General features: G+C 39.9%; 2 protein-coding genes across 9 annotated transcripts in view; one reads left to right on the plus strand and one right to left on the minus strand.

Moving 5' to 3' along the window:
• Positions 1 to 6,638, plus strand: part of SNX3 (sorting nexin 3) — a 28,192-nt gene extending 21,554 nt beyond the window's left edge. Inside the window, exons 2-4 of the mRNA XM_039532945.1 lie at positions 1,819 to 1,914; positions 2,284 to 2,408; positions 5,931 to 6,638. Coding sequence (XP_039388879.1) covers positions 1,819 to 1,914; positions 2,284 to 2,408; positions 5,931 to 6,036 — 327 coding nt within the window. The 3' untranslated portion in view covers positions 6,037 to 6,638. The remainder of the gene's footprint in view (positions 1 to 1,818; positions 1,915 to 2,283; positions 2,409 to 5,930) is intronic.
• A 5,309-nt stretch (positions 6,639 to 11,947) lies between these two features.
• The window catches only part of NR2E1 (nuclear receptor subfamily 2 group E member 1), a 28,426-nt gene continuing 16,675 nt past the window's right edge, over positions 11,948 to 23,698 (minus strand). For 5 of the 8 annotated variants that reach the window (XM_039532821.1, XM_039532819.1, XM_039532817.1 and 2 more), the window contains 4 exons: positions 19,618 to 19,714; positions 19,083 to 19,232; positions 18,722 to 18,827; positions 16,447 to 16,680 (listed from right to left, as the gene is read on the minus strand). In XM_039532821.1, coding sequence (XP_039388755.1) covers positions 16,488 to 16,680; positions 18,722 to 18,827; positions 19,083 to 19,232; positions 19,618 to 19,714 — 546 coding nt within the window. In that variant the 3' untranslated portion in view covers positions 16,447 to 16,487. Of the gene's footprint in view, positions 13,189 to 16,446; positions 16,681 to 18,320; positions 18,345 to 18,721; positions 18,828 to 19,082; positions 19,233 to 19,617; positions 19,715 to 23,698 lie in introns of those variants that run through there. The other 3 variants (XM_039532822.1, XM_039532824.1, XM_039532825.1) reach the window with 3 other exon arrangements.

Genomic DNA, 23,698 nt, shown 5'->3' on the forward strand with positions numbered 1-23,698 from the left:
GTTATTTATGGTCTTTCCCCTTCTCTCTCTGTCTCTAGGCAGTTTGTTGGGACCTAAGTGATATTTGCTGCCAAAAAATAGTCTTTAATACTAACTCGTAAACAATTATGTAGCCTATTACAGGAGGAGTTTGTAGTTTTGCTTGTAGTCAAGATTGTCTAACAAGTATCACAAGACCTTGTCAATTGCTTATAAGCTATACCAGGCTGAAACATCCTGTGTGTGGATGGTTTTTTTTGTTTGTTTTTTTCCCATCCAGCCATGTTAAATAACTAGGTTGGGGGATGGGATGAGTGGAAACGCCCATGTCAAAAAATCTCAGTAGTCTTTTATTGGGAGGCTGTAGTGCCTCCATGTTCTGGAAGGACTTCAGATTTGGCAGGGGCATCACCTTGGAGTCAGATACCTTCTTCACATCCCTGAAAGGCAGAGGTTCTCAAACTGGGGGCCAGGACCCCTCAGGGGGCCACAGTTATTACATGGGGGGTTATGAGCTGTCAGCCACCACCCAAACCCCGCTTTGCCGCCAGCATTTATAAAGGTATTACATCAAAAACATGTTTTTATATATTTATAAGGGGGGCTGCACTCAGGCTTGCTGTGTGAAAGGGGTCACCAGTACAAAAGTCTGAGAATCCCTGCTGTAAAGTCTCTAATTCACTGAAAGTATAACTCTCTAAAAAAATCAGCCAATGAGTGCTTGCAGGCTTGTTTAAAAGCTGGCGGCTAAATTCTCTGAAGATTCAGTCTTCACTGAACATGCTTATTTTTCTCCCCCCACTGCTCCCACATGTGACTGGTCTGCAAATGCTTTATCCCCACAGAGCAGCTGAGCAGGACTTTCCCTGTAATTGCTGCATCTGGCTGTTGAGAGCCATTGTGTTGCCAGACACCAGAACAGAGAGCAGGGAGACTCTTCTGTTCCTTTTTTAAGGAATGCTACTGATGTTGCCAAGTTAAGCACTTAAATTTCAGGACATGCTAGACGTAAGGTTCCCTCTGCAATCTTAATTTGTATGTACTATGATAGTCTCTAATTGGTCACATTATTTTTTCCACAGGACCGTTGCCTTATTCAGTGCACAGGATTGACTGTGCCCACTGAATGGGTAGCTATTTAATATTTTAATTGTCATTCACTGTGTGGCCCCAGTTCTATTTACCATACACCATGTGCAGAATAGAAAGTTATTGTCTCATGGTCCACAGTATCTATTTGAACACCCAAAAACCCAAACCCACCCGTGAGGCTTTTGGTTGAAGTGACTTGCCTAGTATTGCATTACAGCTCTTTTGCAGAGGCACAGATAGAATACTGTTCACCACAGTGGTATTCAGCTGCTGTAGCCATGAGATTCTGCTCCTGCAATCCCCTGTCTCATTCACTACACACCTTCCAACTTTCTGAGGCAGGGGTCATACAAACAACACAACCGTGATTCTTTCCCAGAGCACAGTCTGTCCTGTGCACAAAATGAGACTTTTTTGTGTCTTGAGAGGTGGCAGGTGAGGGAAAGTATCTGATCATGTAATAGACTGTATCAATGCATCCAAATTCACAACCTTAATACTGGCATTTTCTAACTTGAATGTTTTGACTTCGCACATCAGTATTAACTTTTTTGTTTAACTTCAGAGCAATGATGAGGGAAAACATTGACTCCTTTCCTCGTTTTTAAGGAAGGGTATTGGGGATGTCTTGACTCGGAACTTAGCAAGAAACTTCTACCTATTTTTGTCATTCACTCCCCTCAACTAGATCAGTTGTTGATCACTTTGAAAGTGTAGTCACTTACAGTGATCTGTCTCGTATTTCAGACAAACCTTCCCATTTTTAAATTGAAAGAGTCTACAGTCAGAAGAAGATACAGTGACTTTGAATGGCTGAGAAGTGAGCTCGAAAGAGAAAGCAAGGTGAGTCGAATGCCAAAAAGTAAATATACAAATCTACTTGGGAAAGCTTAATTATCACAACATATTAAGCTTGATATTATCTACTGGGGTGCTGAAGACCATATAAAAGTTGTAAAGGGGCTTCAGGTTTTAACTCCAAATTTAAATGTAGTAATCTTACTGTGACACAAGTATAGAATTGCTTTTCCTATATGGGCTAACTTTCTTCATTGCTTCAATGTAGGCAAACATATTCCTTTTTCACAGCCTAAATGTAGTGTTGCTTATTGAGGGGGTGAGAGTGGGGGCAGGGGATTGGTGTGTGTGTGTGTGTTTTAATCTATGTGCAGGCTGGGGTTATGGTTACTTTTTTTTGAAAAATTGTTTCAGGTTGTAGTACCACCCTTACCTGGAAAAGCTCTCTTCCGTCAGCTTCCTTTTAGAGGAGACGATGGAATATTTGATGATTCATTTATAGAAGAAAGGAAGCAAGGTCTTGAGCAGTTTATAAACAAGTAAGTTTGAGGTTTATTTCTCGTCTTATGAACATCTGAGTTTTATTAGCTCGTTTTCATCTTTTAGTGTTAAAAGGTGGCAACACCATGTTTTAGAACAATAAACAAGCTCAAACCACAAGTTTGTAAACATAAAATGTTATGATATTCAAAAATTGATATTTTGTCAGATATTCAGCTCTTACTCATTCAACCATTCAGATGTGTTGACCAGAGTTCTATATATATTTTTGCTTAATTTATGCAAATTACAGCATTCAGAGAAGTTCTACTTTTATGATTCTTCTTGGAAAAAGGTACGTTCCATCAGACAAACACTTAAGCTTGCAATGGACTTCCAGACACTTTGTCTCAATCAAGTAGTCTTTTTACATCTTCAAAAGACCACATTTTAACACACAAAAAAATGTGCCCTAGGACATGAGCTGATACCTCACGTCTGCAATCAACAATCTGGTATATTACTTAAACTAAATATCAATTTGAAACTACTAGTTTGAGTCAGTTGTCTAAAAGCTAAAATAACCTAAAGTCTTGGGCCAACTCTGCTTCCTGGCACAACTTACCTTTTTTCTCCCTGTATTGACCCAAACACAACTATTTAAAGTAAGTCTAAGCTTTCTAATACCATTTACTGTGAAACAAAGTTTCAAAGGCACAGTGTTTTCAAAAAAGAGTACAAAAGCCCCACAGCACTCTGACCTGTAAAATTAATAGTGTACCTCATCTGTTTTCAGAACCAGTGATGATTAAAATAAAAAAAGGTAATCCTAGAAGTGATCATTCTGAAAGATGAGCACTTCTAAAGGACAATAAACAATTACATTGGCATTTTAATGTCATTGAGACCTAAACTGCATGAAACTTTCAATGCTTGGGATTAGCACAAAGTCTGACATTTTATGGCCGATTGGTTAAATGGCTTGGTTTGCTCGGAGGCAAAATGTGGTTTCTCTCCTGTGTATAGATTAGAATACCACTTCAGAATTTAAACAGCTCAGGCTAGGAACTGTTATGGGGGGAGGGATAGCTCAGTGGTTTGAGCATTGGCCTGCTAAACCCAGGCTTGTGAGTTCAATCCTTGAGGAGGCTACTTAGGGATCTGGGGCAAAAATTGGTCCTGCTAGTGAAAGCAGGGGGCTGGACTCAATGACCTTTTGAGGTCCCTTCCAGTTCTAGGAGATTGGTATATCTCCAATTATTACCTATTACCTAACTTTCAAATGTGGCCTGTCAGTTCCAGCTGTACTCAAGAGGCATCAATACCTGCATTAAAAATCTGATTTTATCTTGTTCTACAATTTCAAACTATATAACTATTCAAGATGAATTTAATTTTTCCAGCAAGTTTATGGGCCTCAATACTGTACTCACAGTTGGATTAGCTGTCTCTTGTTTCACCAGTGTGCACAGTGCAGACATCAACATTGATAATGCAGCCTGTACTGATTTAGTATCTACACAAAAATTCAAGGGAAAGAAGAAAGTGCCTGGTCCAGGTTGCTGCATCTTCTGGATGATTTGGTGTTGAGATGTCTGTCACACCTTTAACTCTTCCTTGTCCCACTTGGTGGAAAGACTTTCTCATCCTCCATATAAGAGCAGTGTGACTAAGACTGCTATTGTCAAATTCCGTGCACCAGAAATGTAAGGCTGGATGCCAGGACTTGTCTGGTAAAGTCTGTGGCCAAACTGAAGCTGCCAAGATAACAGCTTTTGCTGGTAGATTAGCTGACCTACATAGCCAAAGGTCACTTCAAAATGTGGAAGGATTGCACTGGTGGAGAATCTTTACAGAGCAAAGAGTTGTGGAAGGTCTCTCTTGAGGCCATTGACCTCCCATGACATCAAGTTTCTTGCATGCAGTGGAAAGTGCTGGTTATCAGAAGTACGTTCTAGCTGCATGGGGTGGCAAGTGTCTGTCTTAGTCAGAGCTTCTTCTGGATCTGAATGGCAATTTTATTCTAGAACATGTCCAAAAAGTACAGGCCGTTTTGCAGGAAGTGAGAGACTAAGTCCTCCATAATATCTCTCAAATGATCAAAAAAAATCCATCTGTAATAATCAAAATTCACAGATAAGCAAAGTCAGAAATGCTGCCTGACTTATTACTTTGATATAAGAATATTTACTTTGTATATTTGGACATGTGGTGTTGACAATTTGTTTTAAGTTAGATTAAAAAAGTTAAAGCTTCATAACCTCTATCATTAAATCTGATCCTCCCCATAATTTCCCACACAGTGAAAACTTTATCAATGATGCTTAAAACCATAATTTTGTTACTGTGAAAATGTAAATAGATAACATATTTAAAACATTGAAATATTAAAAACTGCCAAGCCTTGTCATGCCATAGGTCATCTGTCTTATCCTGGATTTTGGGAATTTCTATCAATTCAAAGAAAAGTTAAAGATGGTCATTCTGGGGACTCATTCCTTTCCAAGAGAAGGAGAATCTGAGCCTTCTGATCCCTGCATGCATGTTGTGACCACAAGATGACTCTCCAGTTTTCAGTACAATAGAACTACCAATCTTGGTCTGGAGTCAATGCTGCTCAGTAATGGCAGCCTAGTTGCACAGGCTGGGAGTAACATGTTCCCTGACCTGAATGATTGGGATGGAGGACACTACTATGGAAGGTATCTAAGAATCCATCTCTGCTACCACGACAGAGTGCTGAAATCTTAGGATGTGTCTACCCTGCAATAAAACACCTACAGCTGGCCCATATCCCCTGACTTGGGCTCAGAGGAGTTGGGCTGTGGGGCTATTGAATTGCAATATAATCATTCAGGTGTAGGCTAGAGTAGGGCCTACAACCCTCTCCCCTCCCAGGGGCCCAGGCTCCAGCCTGAGCTCAAATGTCTACTCTGCAATTTTATAGCCCCTCAGCCCAAGCCCAAGTCAGCTGGCACAGATCAGCCATCGGAGTTTTGTTGCAGTGTAGACTTAAACACTGGTGTTGGTTGCTATATCAGGGACTCTGATCCTTACTGGACTAGAAGAATACCTACATGCGCTGCTGAACTTACTTCATCCTGCCCTGATGTAGGAAGGTTTTTTGATTTGGAGTATGTCTGAGGACTTGCCTGACCCAGTGAATCGTCCTTGTTACAAACTTCGGATTTGGCCTTATGTTTGTTAGACCAGATTAACTGGTCTGTGCAGCCACTGTCATGTGGAGATAATTAATAAAGGAACCCATGAACATGCCGTGCTGTAATCTAACTGCTTTTCCCTCAATGTTTAAGACACCTGGCTCACTGGAGAACATCCTGTCATGTGTCTCCAATATATGGTATAAACACACATCTCCCAGGGGTCAGGATGGGAAATTGAGGAAACACTTGAAGTCTCATTCTTACATAATGTGTTGCATTTTAAGTGTATGCATTTCTTATCTGGGGTTGGGGATTTAAGTGTCTTCACGTTAAGAACCTGAAGGGGGTTTTAGCGAAACATATTAAGCTTTTATTTCACTATATTTTTCTGGAACTAATTTTTTCTTTTCTTCCTAGAGTTGCTGGCCACCCTCTAGCACAGAATGAACGCTGTCTTCACATGTTTTTACAAGATGAAGTAATAGACAAAAGCTACACACCATCCAAAATAAGACATGCCTGAATGCTCTAAATACCCACCTCAAAATAAATGTTAGTGATTAATACACTTGGTTTAAGAGTTTATAGTTAAGCATGCTGCAGATACTGGCACAATAAGCCTCCACTATACTAACGTGAGTACGCTGCTCAGTCTTTGCATTAATTTTATGGCAGTAAAGAACTAACTTGCTTTAGCTAAATCACTCCATGAATCTTTTATGATTATACTAGCATTAAAGCTATTTAGAGTCCATCCACACTACTGATGGAGTTCTCTCCACTCTTATCTGGAATGACCCTAACACATTTTACTGAGTTGGCCTTACTTAAACTAGCACTGTCCCAGTGTCACATGTTCACTTGCATTTGATTAAATCACTTGACTTTTTTTCTTGTTAAAATAACTGCTATATTATCTGTCTAACTTTTGTGTAGAGACCTAAGGCACTCTGTTTCAAATATCCCCATGTGTAAGATAGACACTTCTGCAATTGTCTTCAAGCTTGTAAAACACTTTATACTGAAAAATGAGGGAATTATCTTTATATTCTGTAAAAAGAAAAATCAAATTTATATACTAAAATCATTTGTCAAAAGTTGTTTTGAAATAAAAGTGAAAATGCACTTCCAGTGAGTCTCTTGCTCTGATGCTGACATTGAGTAGGGGAGGGAGAAAAATATTTTCTTCCCTCACATTCATTCATTCGTCTCCTGAGCAAGTTAGCTCAGCTCTAATACAGTATAAATGTGATAGTCTCTCCACTTCTGGTGGTATCCCATCCTGTTAGCCAGTAATAGGTTACAAGTTCTTGCGTTACAGTAGTGCACCTGTAACAAGGTTGGGGCTCAGAATGCTTCAGCTGTATGAAAGTGAGTAAAAGGTCACATCTAGAAAACAGTTAACTTGAGTCGCAGAGTTGGTCACTGGCTCTAGCTGGGCTAACTGCATTGCACCTACTGCTTACAAGATGATGGGAGGGAGTAATGTTCCTACAAGGTTTTCACTATCACTGAACTTCCCTTGAAAAGGAGGCTGAGTTGTGATCAAACTGAAGATGGAAGCCAGTTCATAGTTGGATACAACTAGCATGCTTACTCCTTGTACTGAAAACTGACTTGTCCAGAAAAAATAGTTCCCTTAGTAATGTAAAAGGAACCTGTTTCAAACGAACTAACAGAACTGGATAACTGCAGATACACCAGCTTACATGCCGTTAAATCTATTTCTATGTATCAGCTTGGGTTTGTAAACCCTGCAAATCTTTGACAAGCTCAAAAATACTGAAATATCTTGCCTGTCTTGGCAACTTGGACTAGAGTAGGGGCTGGTTCCTACAATCTAGTAATAAATCAGAATTTTATATACTAAGAATTGCCTATTAGTGAGTCATTTGACAGAACGGCATTGGTGGTTCTCATTCTTTTTTAGTGTTACACAACTTCTGTTTTAATGTAAATGAATTATTAATCTTGGTTTGCTGAAGACTAAGTCCAAGAACAGCCTTGAGTTTCAAGTAATTCTCTGGACAGTCTCAAGGGAATGAGAATACTGAAACAACTGTACATAGTTGGTTGGGTTTTTTAGTATAAAGATCCAATTTGTGTACATACAATCAAATTGCAACACTTGTTGAAAACATTCAGTATCAATCCAAATTCTAACACCTGCAGTCAAACATACCACAGTGTTCTAAGAACACAGAATGGGTTTGTGTGGTGGCTTTAATTAAAAAAAAAAAAAAATTAAATTTGCATGGTTGCTGTTCCTTATGCTCCCCCTCTGAAGCTCCTGGATATTCTTTTAGCTGCAGAGTCATCTGTCTATAGAGCGTTGTACAAGTTGGGCAGTTTGAGTAGCTATTACATTACTACGTTATGGAGACCCCTATTGGAGTGAGTTGCATTAGTCTCACATTCCCTTCCCCATCCTTCCAAGACGCTGGGGGCCCTTCTACAACATTGCACAAGACTTTGTGAAGCTGCAGAGGCTGAATCCATAGAATGTCACTCAAATCAATTGCCTCCTTGCTTATAAGTTGTTGTACATGTAGATCACTGGATTCTATTCTAGTAGTCTTTAATATTGGATACATATTATTAGTAGCTGTCAACCTTGTTTTCAGGTATGGTCAGTTGAGATCCCAAAGGAGTTTAGTTCAACTCCTATTTAGTGTAGTAAAAATGATTACTCTTAATCTGTCTTAAAGATGCATGTTAAAATGTCAGTGTTACTCACCTTAAAAACTGTTAAAGTGTATGTGTTGCTCAGCCCAAGAGGGCTGTTCATGGATAATGTCTAAAAGCCCCTCAACACATTCTTGTGCCCACCTAAGGGATCTTTAGGGAGCTGCTGAAAGCTCTCGTTCTCCTTGCTGCACAAAGGTCTTCCTGAAGCTTTGCAGCTATCTCCCAGAGGTTTAGGGGGCCAGCCTGTTAGAGCAGAGCCTCTATATTCTGTCTTTATTCTCTTATTTTATTGGGGATCTGGCTGCCTTACAGGTGGAAGGAAACTGGGATGGAATTGATGCATTTGGCTTGTCTGAGTCCAGAAGAAAGGGCTGGAGGCTTGAGCTGAAATAAGAGCAGAGGCAAAGTGACCTGTATGATCTTCTTGAAAAGCTAATTGAATCTCTACCCTTTCTATCCCAGCCCCCTGGTGCTTTAACTCTCTGCGCTCTCATATCTGGGATCTGCCAAGGCCACTGCTCTCCAATCCAAAGGATGAGGGATGGTGGTCTATTCAGAAGGACCTTTATCCATCCCATGCCTACTGTAATTTAAAGCCTATCTATATATGAGGAGCCTGGCCATGCTTCATGCTCAGAAGGATGGGGTTTCCCTCTGATATATAATCCCAAATATAGCCTGGGGAAAAGTCAGCCCTTGTCTCCCCATCTCCTGGCACATAAGCTCTTCTGGGGTGGAGGAAAACCCCTTTACTCTGCCTAAGAGTATGGTAGCTGAACCCCTTTGTCTACTGCCTGAGAGGGTGCAGGGAGTAATAAGGAAGGTGACTGAGGTTGAGTTTTGGCTAAACCTAGGTAATAAAGGTAATAATTGGAGATTGGTGTATATCTCCTAGAACTGGAAGTGACCTTGAAAGGTCATTGAGTCCAGCCCCCTGCCTTCACTAGCAGGACCCATTTTTGCCCCAGATCCCTAAGTGGCCCCCTCAAGGATTGAACTCACAACCCTGGGTTTAGCAGGCCAATGCTCAAACCACTGAGCTATCCCTCCCCACTATTGCCTTATAGAGGTGACTGGAGGCAGCACCTCTGCAACAACTACCTGCCCTGCAAGTTGAGGAGTCGTTTAGAGGAACACTGCCCTAAGAGCTGAGTTTAATTGGCTGTGGCCCCTGCAACCTCTCATACCGCTTCACCTTCCCATCTACTCTGCCTGAAGCCGCATCATTTCCCAAGGCAGTCACTTCCTTATGGGGCCGCTGCCACTTCTCCCAGCCAGTGTGTGAAGATCCCACTGCCCTCCCATGGAGTGTCTCCTGACCAAAGGGCCTCCTGGTCCCCAAGAGAAGCATCAGGGCCACAACAGAGGAGAGGGAAGCTCTGACTGATTTGGAGATGGGAAAGAACAAAACTCCTTGAGTGGGAGGAAAGACACTTTCTTTATGTACCTCAGAACTCTGCAGTTAACCAGGTTTTATGTACAAAAATAAGCAAGGACCAAATTCAGCTCTCCTTTACAATTGCGTTGTCAATAGTATTGCACTGATTTATGTGAGAATGGAATTTGTCCCTTAAATATTTGTGTATGCCAAACCTGGTGAGTTGCTGAGTTAAAGAGCAAACATATGGTAATGTGGCATTGAAACTGACATTGTCATCTAAACACCTTTTCTGAATATTGCAATGCAGATATAAACATAATTATCAGGTGTGAGACCATGGCTATCTTAAAATATGCACAATACTTGGGGAGAATCTCAACTGATTTTCCTCAGATGACCATAACATTTTTACAAAGAAGGATCTCAGGAGGAATTGTAATGAAAGCAGACTGGCTTTGGGTAAGCTTCTGCTGTGCTCCTTTGGGTTTGGACTCTGGTAAGTTACTGTTTTTTCCTTTCAAAGGGAAATTGTTTACCACTTTCCTCTAAAAGCATTAATGAACAGTAAGGTATAGAACTGCAGCTCTTTTTCATGCTTCTTACAAATTAGGAGCACAATTTTCTCAATACTTTAAAAAAAAAAAGTACTTGTGCATGACTCCCTATTCAGTTTTCTATTGCACAATTATTTAAAAAATATCATTTAGAAGTTGCAGTAAAACTTACCTATTTTTTTCTCCAATACTATGAAACCTAACTCAGTAAACCAATGTGTAGGCACTTTATTTAAATAGTGCATAGAAGACTTTGTAAATTTCCTTAGTTTTTTCAAAACTTCATTTTAACATTAGTTTATGGTTGGTCTGATCAATAAAACTATACCATAAATTAGGAAATTTGAAGTCAAGGATTTAAAGGTTGCAAAGTCAAGCATGCTCAAGTTAGGACATGCCAGAATGAATGTTGCTCATGCAACCTTAATTCTCCTTCCTCCCCCTACAACCTTTGTATTCATTATGATACAGTCTAATTAAATGATCCAGTATTATCTTTACAAAGGAACACTGGTTCAGTCAGTGCATGGGATCAATCTGCTCTGGGGATGAATCAAGATTTTTGTATTCTGTATATAAGATTGTCTAGTTTTGTTGTAGAAATTGACTCATTTGTAGTGAATGAGATGGGACTGCAGGGAGGAAAAAGGGTGGTCTCAAAGTTAAAGCACTTACATGCCACCCTAGAAACTTGGATTCTATCCTTGCCTCTGCTCCTGAGTTCCTATGTGACATTGGGTAATTCACTGGGCAACGTTAATTCTGGCATTTCCAAATTTGGGAGTGCTTGACTTTGCCACCTTTTAATCCTTAACTTATTTCCTATTTTTATGGTTTAGTTTATTGCTGAGAGAAACCTTAATGAATGTTTTTAAAAAAAATTTGTAAATGTTGGATTCTTTTATCCCATCAAGAATGCTGGCTTCTCTGTGTCTCCCTAATGACTAGAAAACTAATACGAGAGAGAGAGCGAGCTTCAACGTCCCCAAACAGAAGAGGGATTAGTCTTGTATATTTCCATTTGGCTGCCTTGGATAGGCTGCCATGCAAAAAACTTTGACTTCAGTGGGGCTAGGATTTTATCTGTTTCCCAGATGTTCAGTCTAAGGGTGTTTTTGCCAGGATTTCACCCATGGTCTTTATTCCTTGACATTTAGTTTATGTAAACCTCTATTACATTTCTAATGTATATTCTCTTCATTCACTGATCATATGGCCACAGTGCCTTTCCTTCATTTCTACCTTTTCTGTTCCCACGGCCAGTTTCTTTCTTGCCCTCTGGGAGTTACATTCTCCGATCTTTGGATTGCACACCTAAAAAGAAAGTCATTTTAATCGGGGGAGGGGGGGAGAGAAGTGGTGGTCCCCTCCATCCCATCAACAGTGCCTTGTTAGCTGTCTGGTTAGTTATTAACAATCACTTTAGCATAGGAACATAAGAATTGTCCAGCTAGCTTAGACCCATGGTCCATTGAGTCCAGTACGCTGTCTCCAGAAGAGGTCTATGCCAGCTGCTTCAGAGAAAGGTTAAAGAAACCTTGCAGTAGGCAGATATATATTTGAAGAATGTTTCTGTTCTCTAACAAGCAGTGTACAGTTTTACTTGGAGGAAACTAATCCAGGACCCGAGGGGGAGAAGTGAAAGAAACAAAATAAGGATAATTTAAATTCAATATATTTTTATTCTTTGTAAATACAATGAGTACAACTTTTTAACTTCACAAATCAGTTAATTCACTTTGTACAAGAAAAGTTTTACTCATTCTATGATAGTTCAAGTGCTGATTTTTCTCAGTGCTAGTTCCTAATAACAAATCAAAATTTGAAAAGTACAGCAGCTATCTTTTTATGTTTTTTCTACATTTTTAATAAGTATAGTCTTATATCAAATAAGCAGCTTATAACGTGTGTGTGTGAGAGAGAGATCAAAGCTTTAATTGGAACCCGAAGTTTTCTAAAAAGGCATTGGAGAGTCTTGGAGACTATTAGCATTGTATCAATTGACCATCTTTATTTCTTCATAATTAAGTTATTTCACCTTTCTGCACATCTCATTGACAAAGAGTTTGGCCACCATTGCCTTTGGTTTCAGCACTATGCCAATGGGACAGCGTTCAGCTCACTGAATCAATCATCTACATTTTATTTGGTTTTGCTGTTTTAGTCTTTCTTACTTGACTTGTATTCATTTTTCCTTTTTTTATGTGTAAAGCTCTTCTGTCTTTGAGATGTTAACCAAACTGAAATTCTGATGATTTGCATCAAAGTTTACCAGTTCATTTTACAGGAAGGCCTGGCCTGTTGAATCCAAAATGTAACTGCCAGCATAAGCTACTTTTAAAATCAGTTCTGAAGGCCACTTTATGATGTATTACAACAGAAGCAATGTTTTGGTAACCTGGTTTTAGATGTTGTCTATAATATTATGAACATATTCACCATATAAGCTACTTTTAAAAACAGATCTGAAGGCCACCTCATGACGCATTATAACAGATGCAATGTTTGGTTACCCAATGTTCCAAATGAAAGAACTAAAGTACTTCCTTTTTATCTCAGATCTGCCAGCTAAATGATAGAATTGCACAGTCTTTCTTAACTATGACTGACAAATGAATTGCCACCACCCTGTAGAAAGAGAAGCAGCCAAATTCCATCCAATTAACTTTTTCTGTAGAGCAAAACACTCTCTCCATGCTCTAAATCACTCTGTTCAAGGCAGCAAAATCATATCTAATGGGACTTTTTTTTTAAATTTCTCAATGAATTTAAAAGTTAAACATTCCCAGGCTTATGCTTCCTGTAGATTTTGTTAGTTGAGGCTTATTCTCCATAGATAAGTTCTTATCAAACTGTCCGTCCTGATTGTTTGTTTATTTTTAAGGTGGTTTATATATCACTGGATTTGTACATATCTGAAAGCAGTCTTGTAATTGGCACATTCCCAATGGTTTTTTTGAAAAACACTTCTTCTATTGTAGATGGACTAATTGAACGTAAAGCTGGCAAAAGCAATAAGAGTTTTCCAAAACGGCAGGGTTGTGTGGGGTACCTAGAATATAAAACGACAAAGAATGTTACTGAGGTGTCATATGTTTCTCCAAACAGCAAAATCACTTACCTTAATGAGCAACAAAACCAAAATTAAGCAAATTGTAGGGTTTGGTTCTGGCTGGGTGAAATCCTATTTGCCTTCTCATAAAAGTAGATATGTTGACTTTAATGGGAATGCTGACATGAGTGAGGTAAGCAGGCTTTGGGCTACTGTTTCCACATTTGTTGTTTGGCCATTTTGTTTGATCTCTCAGATGAATAACTTATAGAAGGCCAAACTCTGCCCTGACTTACACCTCAAACAATAACCTTGAATTGGGTGTAACTCAGAAGAATTTGGCCCATGTTAAATAAACTGGGTTTATTAGATTGGAAATTCAATATACCCAGTATGCTGCAGATGTTTGAGTGCAGTGTCACTTTTAATAATTGACATTTTGAATACAAAATTCTGAGTGAGAAGCAACATTTCATTCCCCCTGAAAATATACATCTATAAAAGGCTATTTTCCATCTTATTTAGCCACAGAATTCTTCCCAACTTTTAAAGATGAAAACAATATGGGCCTGATTCTGATCTTGCTGGTGCTGACTTTGGAGGCGTTACTCTGGATTTTGCACTGCTGTAAGTAAAAGGAGAATCAGGCCCACTATCAGAAACATTTAGAGCCCGATTCTCTGATCTTCTATCACTTTCACTAATGTAAATCAGGAGTCACCTCATTGAAATCAAAGGACTTACACTGGGGTAAAACTAGAATGAGAGCAAAATCAGGCCTCTTTCTTCACATGATGTCACATAATAAAAATACAGATGAAATCCTGACTCTGAAGACAATGGAGTTTTCTCATTGACTTCAATGGGGCTAGGCTTTCACCTACAAAATTTCCAACACTCTTATGAAAATATATCAACGTACAATGGAACTTCTAAGACATTCCAAGGCTATTGCATAGGCAAAAGAAAATAAATATCCTCATATGATGGGTCCTAGCTCCATCAAACACGGCCAACAATATTTTTTGCATGTCCACCTTTCCAGAAAAGTAGCATAGACTTTGATATGCCTAAAACTTGTGGGGGGGAATTATGCTGTTCCTAATTGCTGCCTTTATTTAGACTGCAAGATTTATTTACAGTGTATAGTCATTCACTGCTTTTTACCCTTGTGGTGCAGAACTCAGCATTCCACTCCTGCACAAATACCAGTGGAAAAGTACTATCTATCTAGTCTGTAGTACATATTGCTTTGGCATCTGTGCTGACAGGCAGCCTCTCTATATTGTTTCACTGTTCTGTGCCTTATGTTTACCTCAGAAACATGGATCACTCTGGAACCATGAGACTGTAGATCCCCAGTTCATGCCTGTTCTCACAACCCAGTTGTTGGTTCTTACAAGGCCGTATTCTCCTTTCACACCAGTGTAAATCATTGATGTAAATAGTTATGCTGGTGTAAAACTGGTGTAAGTTAGAGGACTTCCAGAGTGTTTACCAGTGGGAAAGCTGAGTTTGGAAAGAGGATCTTGCCATGTAAAGCAGCTGCTTCCTGGCTTCTTCTCCCACTAGCTGGCCATGTAACCCTATCTCCCATTGAGCTCCAATGGCACACTATTCATGTGAAGGGGCTTCAATGGGGGTGGGAAGAGCATGCCACACAGCTGCTGCTTTTTCATTTTTTAGTATGTTCTGGACAGAACTGGCTGGTATTTTTGTTTGCTCACATCTGCAGTGAAGGATTCTATCTATAGTCTAAACAAAGGACATCAAAGATTTCTGCCAGTGAACGTTGTTTTTAAGAGTAGGCAATTTTTTAAATATGTCCTTAGATTTGCAAAATAAATGCAGTTGGTGGTGGAACTTCAGTATAGGTTATAGCTAGGATTGACAGAATTCATTTTTTCCCCTACAATTTCAATTGACTATATTAATGTTTATTTGTAAGCATTTTTTATTTTTATATACTTAAATTTTCACAGTTGCACGAAATTCTGGGAGCTGGGGTCAACATACAAAGTAAACATCCCTAAGTCAAATTTTGATAAGTTCTCAAGCAGGTAGGGTGACCAGACGTCCCGATTTTATCGGGACTGTCCCGATATTTGCTTGTTTGTCCCGCGTCCCGACCGATGTTCGGTCGGGACACAGGACAAACAAGCAATTTTGCCCTCCGATCCGGTGCATAGACGGAGCCCGGAGGGGCTTTCACCCCACTTCCCCGACCATCCCCACCTTCCCCCATTGGACCCCTCCCCAAATCCCTGCCCTGGACCCCCCCCCACCCCGCCCCTCACTGCCCCATTGGATCCCTCCCCAACTCCCTGCCCTGGACCCGCCTCTTCCCCAAGCACGCGGCATTCCTCCTCCCTCCCAGGTTTGCACACGGGCCATGGCCAGGGCTGGGAGCACAGCACGGAGGCTGCTCCAGGCCTGCAGGGCAGTGTGGAGCGGACACGCTCCTGCCAGGAGGGGCCAGGCCCGGCTGCCTGGTTCGCCCCCTGCCCGGGGGGGTCCCCAAGCTCCCTGCAGCCGGAGCGGGGCTGCCCGGGGCGAGTGTCCCGGGCGGGACAGAGTGGAGCAGCCTCTGCTGTGGGGCTGGTGCAATGAAGCCCAGGAGCGGCTGGGCCGGGAGCTGCAAGAGGGGCCCGGAGCATGGCTTGGCTGCACAGCTTGGAGTCCAGGCTGGGCCCAGGAGCGAGGAGTGTATCGGGGGTCAGAGCCGAGAGTTGGGTGGAGACGGGGCTGTGCCACTGCCGCCTGGCTTTTTTTTTTTTGCTTCCCCCCCCCGCGTCCCGATATTTCATGTTTGTCATCTGGTCACCCTACAAGCAGCATTGTTCTTACTTTGCCTATGTGTAAATGTTGGTTATTATCAATGGAAATATTTTTTCATCGGTTTGTGTGTGTACAGTGAAATGGATATTTACCGATATTTATTGATTAAAAACCTAATCCTTTCAAGGCTAGTTATAGCAGTACTTGGTGCTGATGCAGGGGTGTTTCCCTAGGAGTACATTGTCATCTGGATTCACACATGTAACTCTCAGATCACTGAATTACATCCTCTGCTGGAGATTTTATTTTATTCTATATAGGTTCTTATACCATGCTCATCACCATAGTATTTGTGTGTTAAGCAATATGACTAATGTCTGTCATGGTATGTGTGTGTTCTCTCATCTTCTCACTGGGGAGAAGTGTGTGCAATGGAGTATTTTGTTTTGGATTTTATTTTTAAATGGTACATAACATACACACACAGACATGTTGCTATGTGTTTATTAGAGAAGGCAAAGTCAAAGAAATGTGCCTAGCGCATGGAGCGGAAGGTGATGAGATTTGTGATGGTCTTTAGTTTTTGGGAAAGTTTGTAGGACGGTCTTGGGTTGGCCCGCGAGAAAGCCCTGTCTCCCACACAGACAGGCTTCACCCTTATTGTACAGAGTTCCATTGTGCCAGAGGAGAAAAGTTGTTGGTGGAAGTTGTAGCCTATAAAATGGGTTAGGTCAAGAAATAAATAGAAATTAGGCTTTGGCTTTAATTAGGCTAAGTATAGAGGAGTATGGGAAATTGAGTTTGTTATTGTGAGTAAAAGTTAGAGACAGTAAGATGGGAAAATTGAAGTTAGCAAGGACATGACCTAGGGTTATATTGTGCTATGTTTTGGTTAGAACTGGTTTTGGAATGGTTTTTAATTAGCATTTTTGAGAATTAGGAATGTTTTACTAAAATGCTATGACTACTGATAGCATGGAAAGAACATTGGTGCAAATGTTAATTTAAATAATGTGTAATGTGAAGAGCCAATGTAGAGGTGGAGGAAATGTGACTATGGTAATGGATAGGTTTAATGTTAATTAGTATTATCATGGGTTATATAAGTAATAGCCTTTTAAATTAGATGGAGCTCCAGCTAACACCAAAAGGGTACTATTAGGTTATAAGATTATAAGGCTGTACTTTATCTGGTTGTCAGTGGACTGATCGTCTATTGATACACCATTCCATCTTTGAATGCGAGTATAATTGTAGTACTGTGTAAATAGTAATTGTATGCCTGTTTGCTTAACTAATCATTTTTCTCTTTAAAAAAGTTTGGTTCTATAATTCAAAGTGTCATCTAGGGTCAATTAAATTGTCTGTAAGTGACCTTGAAGCATGAACCTGAAAACTGTTTGGTTTATTATATTCTTAGCTTTAGTGATTTAACATTAATTGACAACGTTTAAAATTCAAGGTTACAAAAGTGGGAGGAGGCCCAGTTTGACAGCAGTGAGTCTAAGTGTTGTCCCTTTTCAGAATACTCATTTAAGAAGAGGCAGTTTGGTGATATTGAGGGAAGTACATCTGATCTATGACACTAGACACACTCCGGCTAAAAAGTTCAATTAATATTTCAAGCTGACATTTTGGAAGGGACAGATGAGGGTAAGTGACAAAAGAATGGGTAAATGGAGATGCACAGACTGGAGGTTAGACCTTTTTTCTTTTGGGTGCACCTCCATGTCCACAATAGAACCCTGAGGATTCCCCCTTCTCCCCCACCCTTGTGCCGCTACTCAAGTTCCCACTGCTCCAGGCCTTGCATTACAGCCAATTTATTTCTAGCTAGGGACTGGACAACATGCCTTTCAGAGCTCATCACCCATAGCTCCTGAAATGACTAGAGGAGTCGCTATTGAATGAGATGCAAAGCACACCCTTCCTCTCTGTTTCCTTTCTTCCCCACCCAATTGCCTAGTGAGTTGCTTTGGCAGTAGTCTTCCTAGCCCTTTTGGTTCAGGGCTGGAGGATAGTTTTAAAAAGTATTCAAAGCATGGTGCTCTAAAGTGTGGTCAGATTAAGACAACTGCTCACATAGTGAGAACAACAGTGGTTTTCTGCATAGTACATTTCACACATTCCCGGTTTTACCCTTGTTAGTTTCACAAGGTGGCGACTACAGCTTTTATAGTTGGTATAAAAGGTTTCTGTATCTCATATGTTTTATACTGAACAAGATTGAAATGAGGTTTTCCATATAAACTATTATTCTCATCATTCTGGTTAAGATGGCACTGAGCTAGGAGTCACAGGATCTGGGTTTTTCTATTTCCAGCTCTGCCATGACTCTCACTACGGTCTTGGACAAGTCACTGCCTCCATTTCCTTATCTGAAAAATGGGAATAATACAATAAAAGATTTTGAGATTCTAAAATTTAAAGCACTGTATGTGATGTTTGTTGTTGCTATTAAATACAGTAGAAGACATGCAAAATCTCTAGTTTTCTGAATGTATTATGTTTCGTTTTAGGTATCGCATACCATGGAAAAACTCCCTCTTTTTCATTTTCCCACTGATTTGAATACATTCCATGTTCCCCATTCCATTTGGATAACCCAAGTTCTACTATAGGCATACAGTCACTGTGAAGATGGTATGAAATCCTGGCTCCACTGAACTCAATGGACGTTTTGCCATTGACTTCGTTGAGGTCAGGATTTCACCCAGAGTGTTTGAAAAAAGTATTGTAAGAAAATATTGATCACCTGGTGTGGATGTAACTGTTCAGAGTGAGCTGAGCTTCATCTTGAAGAGCTGCAATGGCGGCAGCATTTCGAAAACTTCTCAGTTCAGAACCACTGTGTGTAGGTACTGGAAAGCAGATCAGTAACTAGTCAGGTGGACTCTTAAGAAGGTCAAAATATTTGATTTAATGTAAAAATAAAAATGCATTTTTAAACATTGAATTTTTAATATTTAAAGTGTAACACTGCCTATCAGAATTCAACAGCAGAAAACCAATTAGCTGATGTTATCACATCTGTTTTAAAATGACAGTGTAGACTTTGAATTGGCTAACCAGCGAAATGGCTAGTTATCGAAAAACAAGAGATTATTTCTGCTTACCAGCTTTAAAAGTGACAATGCATTTGAGACAGGCAAATTCAGTAGCATCTAGCCGAAGTTGTCTAAATCTAGCCACAACCTCCTGTAAAGCCTGTATTTCTGAAATAATTTTATTCAGCTTCTGAGAATCTGTATTGTCACCATTCATGCCTAGAATAGAAACATATGAAAAAATACTCTTTATTAAGGCATTTGCATTAATGTATATCGATTTCTGACAAAATCCTCTATCAATATCTATTCAATTGTCACTCTTAGATATCCGATTCCATGTAAACTGACTATATTGTATGAAAGTTAATATAAAATCTTCTCTTGGATGATAACAAACACAGTAATTTGCATTTAAATGACAATGCAAGCAGTCATGAATACAACAAAACAACATTATTTGCATTTAAATATAGATTTATAAATGACAGGTATGCTCTATTGTTCAGTGGGAATTTGTTATTCTTTACATGTTGTTCTTTTTTCAGTAATGTATTTTTATGGAAATTTCTATAACAAAGTCATTAAATTGTGCAATTCTTACCAGATACAGCCAGTAGAGTGTTAGCATCAACTGGAATGGCCCATTGTGCTATTCCTAGAACAAACAGTTCTCTCCAAGCATCTTCCAAAAGCATCAGCTGCCATACAATAGATGTACAATATAACATGGTGTATAATTTATAGATTATAAACATTTTCAATATGTAAATTTCTGTTATTTTAAAAACTGCTTTAAAGGTCCGCCTTTGTATTTTTCCCCTTCTGCATATTTTAGCTCTTCCTTTATCTTTTTGATGAGGTGTATATGGATAAGAATATCCCTGGCACAAATATTACTACTATTAATTATTTGTATTACTGGAGAACCTAGAGTCCCTACTCACACTCATGGCCCATTGTACTAGATGCTGTGCAAACATAAAGAGGGAGAGACAGTCCCTGCCCCAAAGAGCTTACACTCTTCATAAATATCTACTCATATTTTTCAAAAGCAGGCTTGCTCAATAAGTGCTCTCTTCTCCTCCTTAGTGTCAAGACATGTGTATTGGGAGCAGAATAGATGCCAGATAGTTCTTTTAATGATTTCTGTACTATTAGACTTTTTTACCCTGAACACATGTGGTTTGTGAAATGAGTGGATTACTAGGTGGTGGCCTGAACTGGCACCATTGGATAGTGTGTCCATTCAAAGCACTACTACACAATGACAGGCATCCTCTTCTTTACATTTAATCCACTGTTGGTTAAACAAATCTATGGTCGGTTAAAAGACTATCAAGGTATATTAAAATCTTATTTGTTTTCTTACTTTTGCTGAAAAGAGCCCTTGAAAGCTGGACACAGAAATCTGGTTACTTTAGAGTAAGTTCCAAATCCAAACCCTAGAATGTCACTGAACTTTGGGGAAGTTCGAATCTGGGTCCAAACATCTTGGATTGTCCCTCTTCAACAAGGGACAAACCCCAACTCCACAGCCAAACACGTGTAGAGGTTGGGGCCTCTCTGATTTGGATCCAGATATTGCAGCCAGTGCTGCTATTTGCTCTCCATAATCTTTCCACCCTAATTTGTTTTTGTAGATTTATTTTTCCTTGTGAGGGCTGAGTAGCGGACTGTGTGCCCAATTCCCTTTTCTGTTTTCACTGAGGCAATCCCATTGATTTAAGTACAAATACACTGGTAGGCATGAGAGGAAAATTAGGGTCCTTACGATTTACAGTGGCAAAGGCAGCAAAGAATAATTTGTTTAAGTGCACATGTGACATTTTGGCTTAGCCCACCTCCTTTGCATGGACATAGAGGGGCCCTATAGCCAGCTCAATCTCATCAGTTCCATGGCATGGTTTGAGGGGCACACCACAGAGAGCACACACAGTTGGGACTTGATGCCTCTTTGTGGTCCACAACAAGGTGGAAGTGACTTTGTGAGCAGAGCAGGACTAGGCTCAGGAAGGATTGGCTGGTGGCTCTATGATTATGATGATACATTACCCAAAACCCCTACAAAGAAGGGAGGCATCACACAAGGGCCTGTTGCTGCTACTGTCACCCTAAGACTTCAGTAGCAGTTGCAAAGAAGTTTCACTGGTGTTATGCAGTTGGCAGGAAAAGAGAAGGGGTCCCATTCTCAAGACTCAGGATAACACACACTTAGACTTATAGTGTTGGTCAAAGATTTTGCTGAGAAAACACTACATGGATTTTGGAAATGTAGGGTATACTGGGAACAAGGGAAGAATACATTTTGGAACTGAGTATAGTGATGTCCCTTTATAAAATAGAATCCTTTCAATAGAATTTTGTTGTTCTTACACATCTGAATTTTAAGAGATGCATTTCAGTTGCACTGAAATCATCCAACAATTGGAAATTTCTTATTTAAGTTCTAATTTTTGATACCCAGTGTTTTAAGCCATATTGTTTTAATTAGATTCAGAGAGAGCTCTCCCAGAGTCAAGTCATTACAGTGCTACTAGAGAGACAAGGTGGGTGAGCAGTACTTAATTTGTACTGAAAGAGATACTGGGGCTCAAGCAATTTTTTTTACATTCATAACTGATGCAGCAAGCCCAGAGGTGCCAGGGCTATGACCTGCCAAGCCTAGAGGTGCCAGGGCTCAGCCCTGGCACAAATTAAGCACTGTGGATGAGGTAATACCTTTTAGGTCCAGTAAAAGATATCACCTCACCCACTTTGTCCCTTTAATATCCTGGGACTAACATGGCTGCACCACCACTGCATTCCAGAACTATGATCATCATGACATCAGTTACCTTTCTGTACCATATACTTAGACTTTGCAGAGCTTTTATTCAACTCTAATAAAGAAATTGTGACTGAAATGTAAATGTGTCTCTGCACATAATATGGGTTTTAATTAATTGCGTTGGCTTTTATAGTAACAGAAACTGCCCACTGATATGAAATTATTTGAAGTACCATATCCATCTCAGGTTTTTGGTGAGAGAAACAGAACTTACATTCCACTGAAGACTACTAACCAGCCATTCCTTGTGCCTTAGAGAACTGATATTTCATTTAGATATGCGGGTGTCTATGTGGTATAAATAAACTGATTCTTGGGCATTAATTGGCTTTTGTAAAACTTTTTGTGACTTGTTCATGCAGACGGCAATGAACAATGGTTCCTAGTTTTATATCAACATGCAGTTAAAGTCAGAAGACTTTAAAAATTAAAGGAACTTTCTCCTCCAACACCACTAAGGCTCTCCTCATTCCTATTAATATGTCTTTAAAGCCTCCAGTTGGAATAGCTCATGCTGACCTTAGTGAGGGTTTATAAATGGCCTTCATTCCTCAAAGGAATTAGAAAATCCCAGGTTTTCTAAAGGACCTACTTCTGTTTCAGAATCAGGCACTATAAGGATAACCTGCTATTGATTACTTGTGTTTTGTCAACAGATGGGGTTCCACATTTTTCAAGACAGAAAAGTGACAGTCGTAGAATTGTAATGTTTTAATTTTTCTAGAGGTGCCCAAAACAAAAGCAGATCCTAGGAAAAGATTTTAGACTCTTCAGCTAGATGTCAAGACATGCAGAGGAAATGCAGACACTTTTATCTATGCCACAATCAAATTAAATTGAACAGTAGTACTATTGTAAGGATCATCTGTCTGATTCTCTAACAATGGAAAAAGGCTATTAAAACAAGAGTTATTTCCTTTGAGATTCTCCAGAATGTGAGAGGAAGCTGAGGAATCATGCTGGAGAGAGGTTCAAACCATAGTTCCATATCTGAACCTCTCTGAAATTTGGATCCAGGTCTAAACTTTACAACTCAGACCCATCTTTACAACCTGGAGGGAAGAATGGTGAAGTTGATGTTGTTAGAACTTTAAAACAGATTCAATTGATGTTACAATTCACTAACACTTGCCTTTCATTTCAAATGTAAGCTACGCCGCTGGCTCACTTAAGATGACCGGATAAACTGATTTCTGTGAGGAGTTTAATGGGAAACATTCAATTATATGGAATATGCGTTAGCCATTTCTACTGTATTGATGGGCCTCTCTCTTGAAAGATGTTTCCTCCTTCCCACTCCCTTCACCCCATTCTTCCTGGGGGGATGAGCTCTTGGAGAATTTTTACATATTAGACCAAATTGAGCCCTGGCCTAGGTGGATGCAACTGCTGTTGATGTAAATAGTCCGTGGCTGAATTTGGTTGTTGTGGCATTATGACAGAGATTTTCTTTTGAAATGGAAGTAGTTTTCAAAGCAAAACCATTTCCCATGATGTCTGTGTAATAAAGTACACTCTAGGTCTGATTCTGCAGCTCCTTCATAAGCCTGATCCAGCTTCCCAATCCACAGGAGTAACTGATGAACTGGGCCCACTCCCATTATCTTCCTGTCAGTTGTTCCCTGTTGACTGTTAAGCCTTTGGCTTATGCCAGCTCTGCCACCTCTTTAAGATCCCACTCATCCAGTGGCCCTGAATGTATATACCTAGGATGACCAGATGTCCTGATTTTATAGGGACAGTCCTGATATTTGGGACTTTCTTATATAGTTGCCTATTACCCTCCACCCCCTGTCCCGATTTTTTCACACTTGCTATCTGGTCACTCTATATATACCTGATTTGCTGGTGACAA

The sequence above is a fragment of the Mauremys reevesii genome, linkage group 3, assembly GCF_016161935.1.
Source record: "Mauremys reevesii isolate NIE-2019 linkage group 3, ASM1616193v1, whole genome shotgun sequence".
NCBI lineage: Eukaryota > Metazoa > Chordata > Testudines > Geoemydidae > Mauremys > Mauremys reevesii.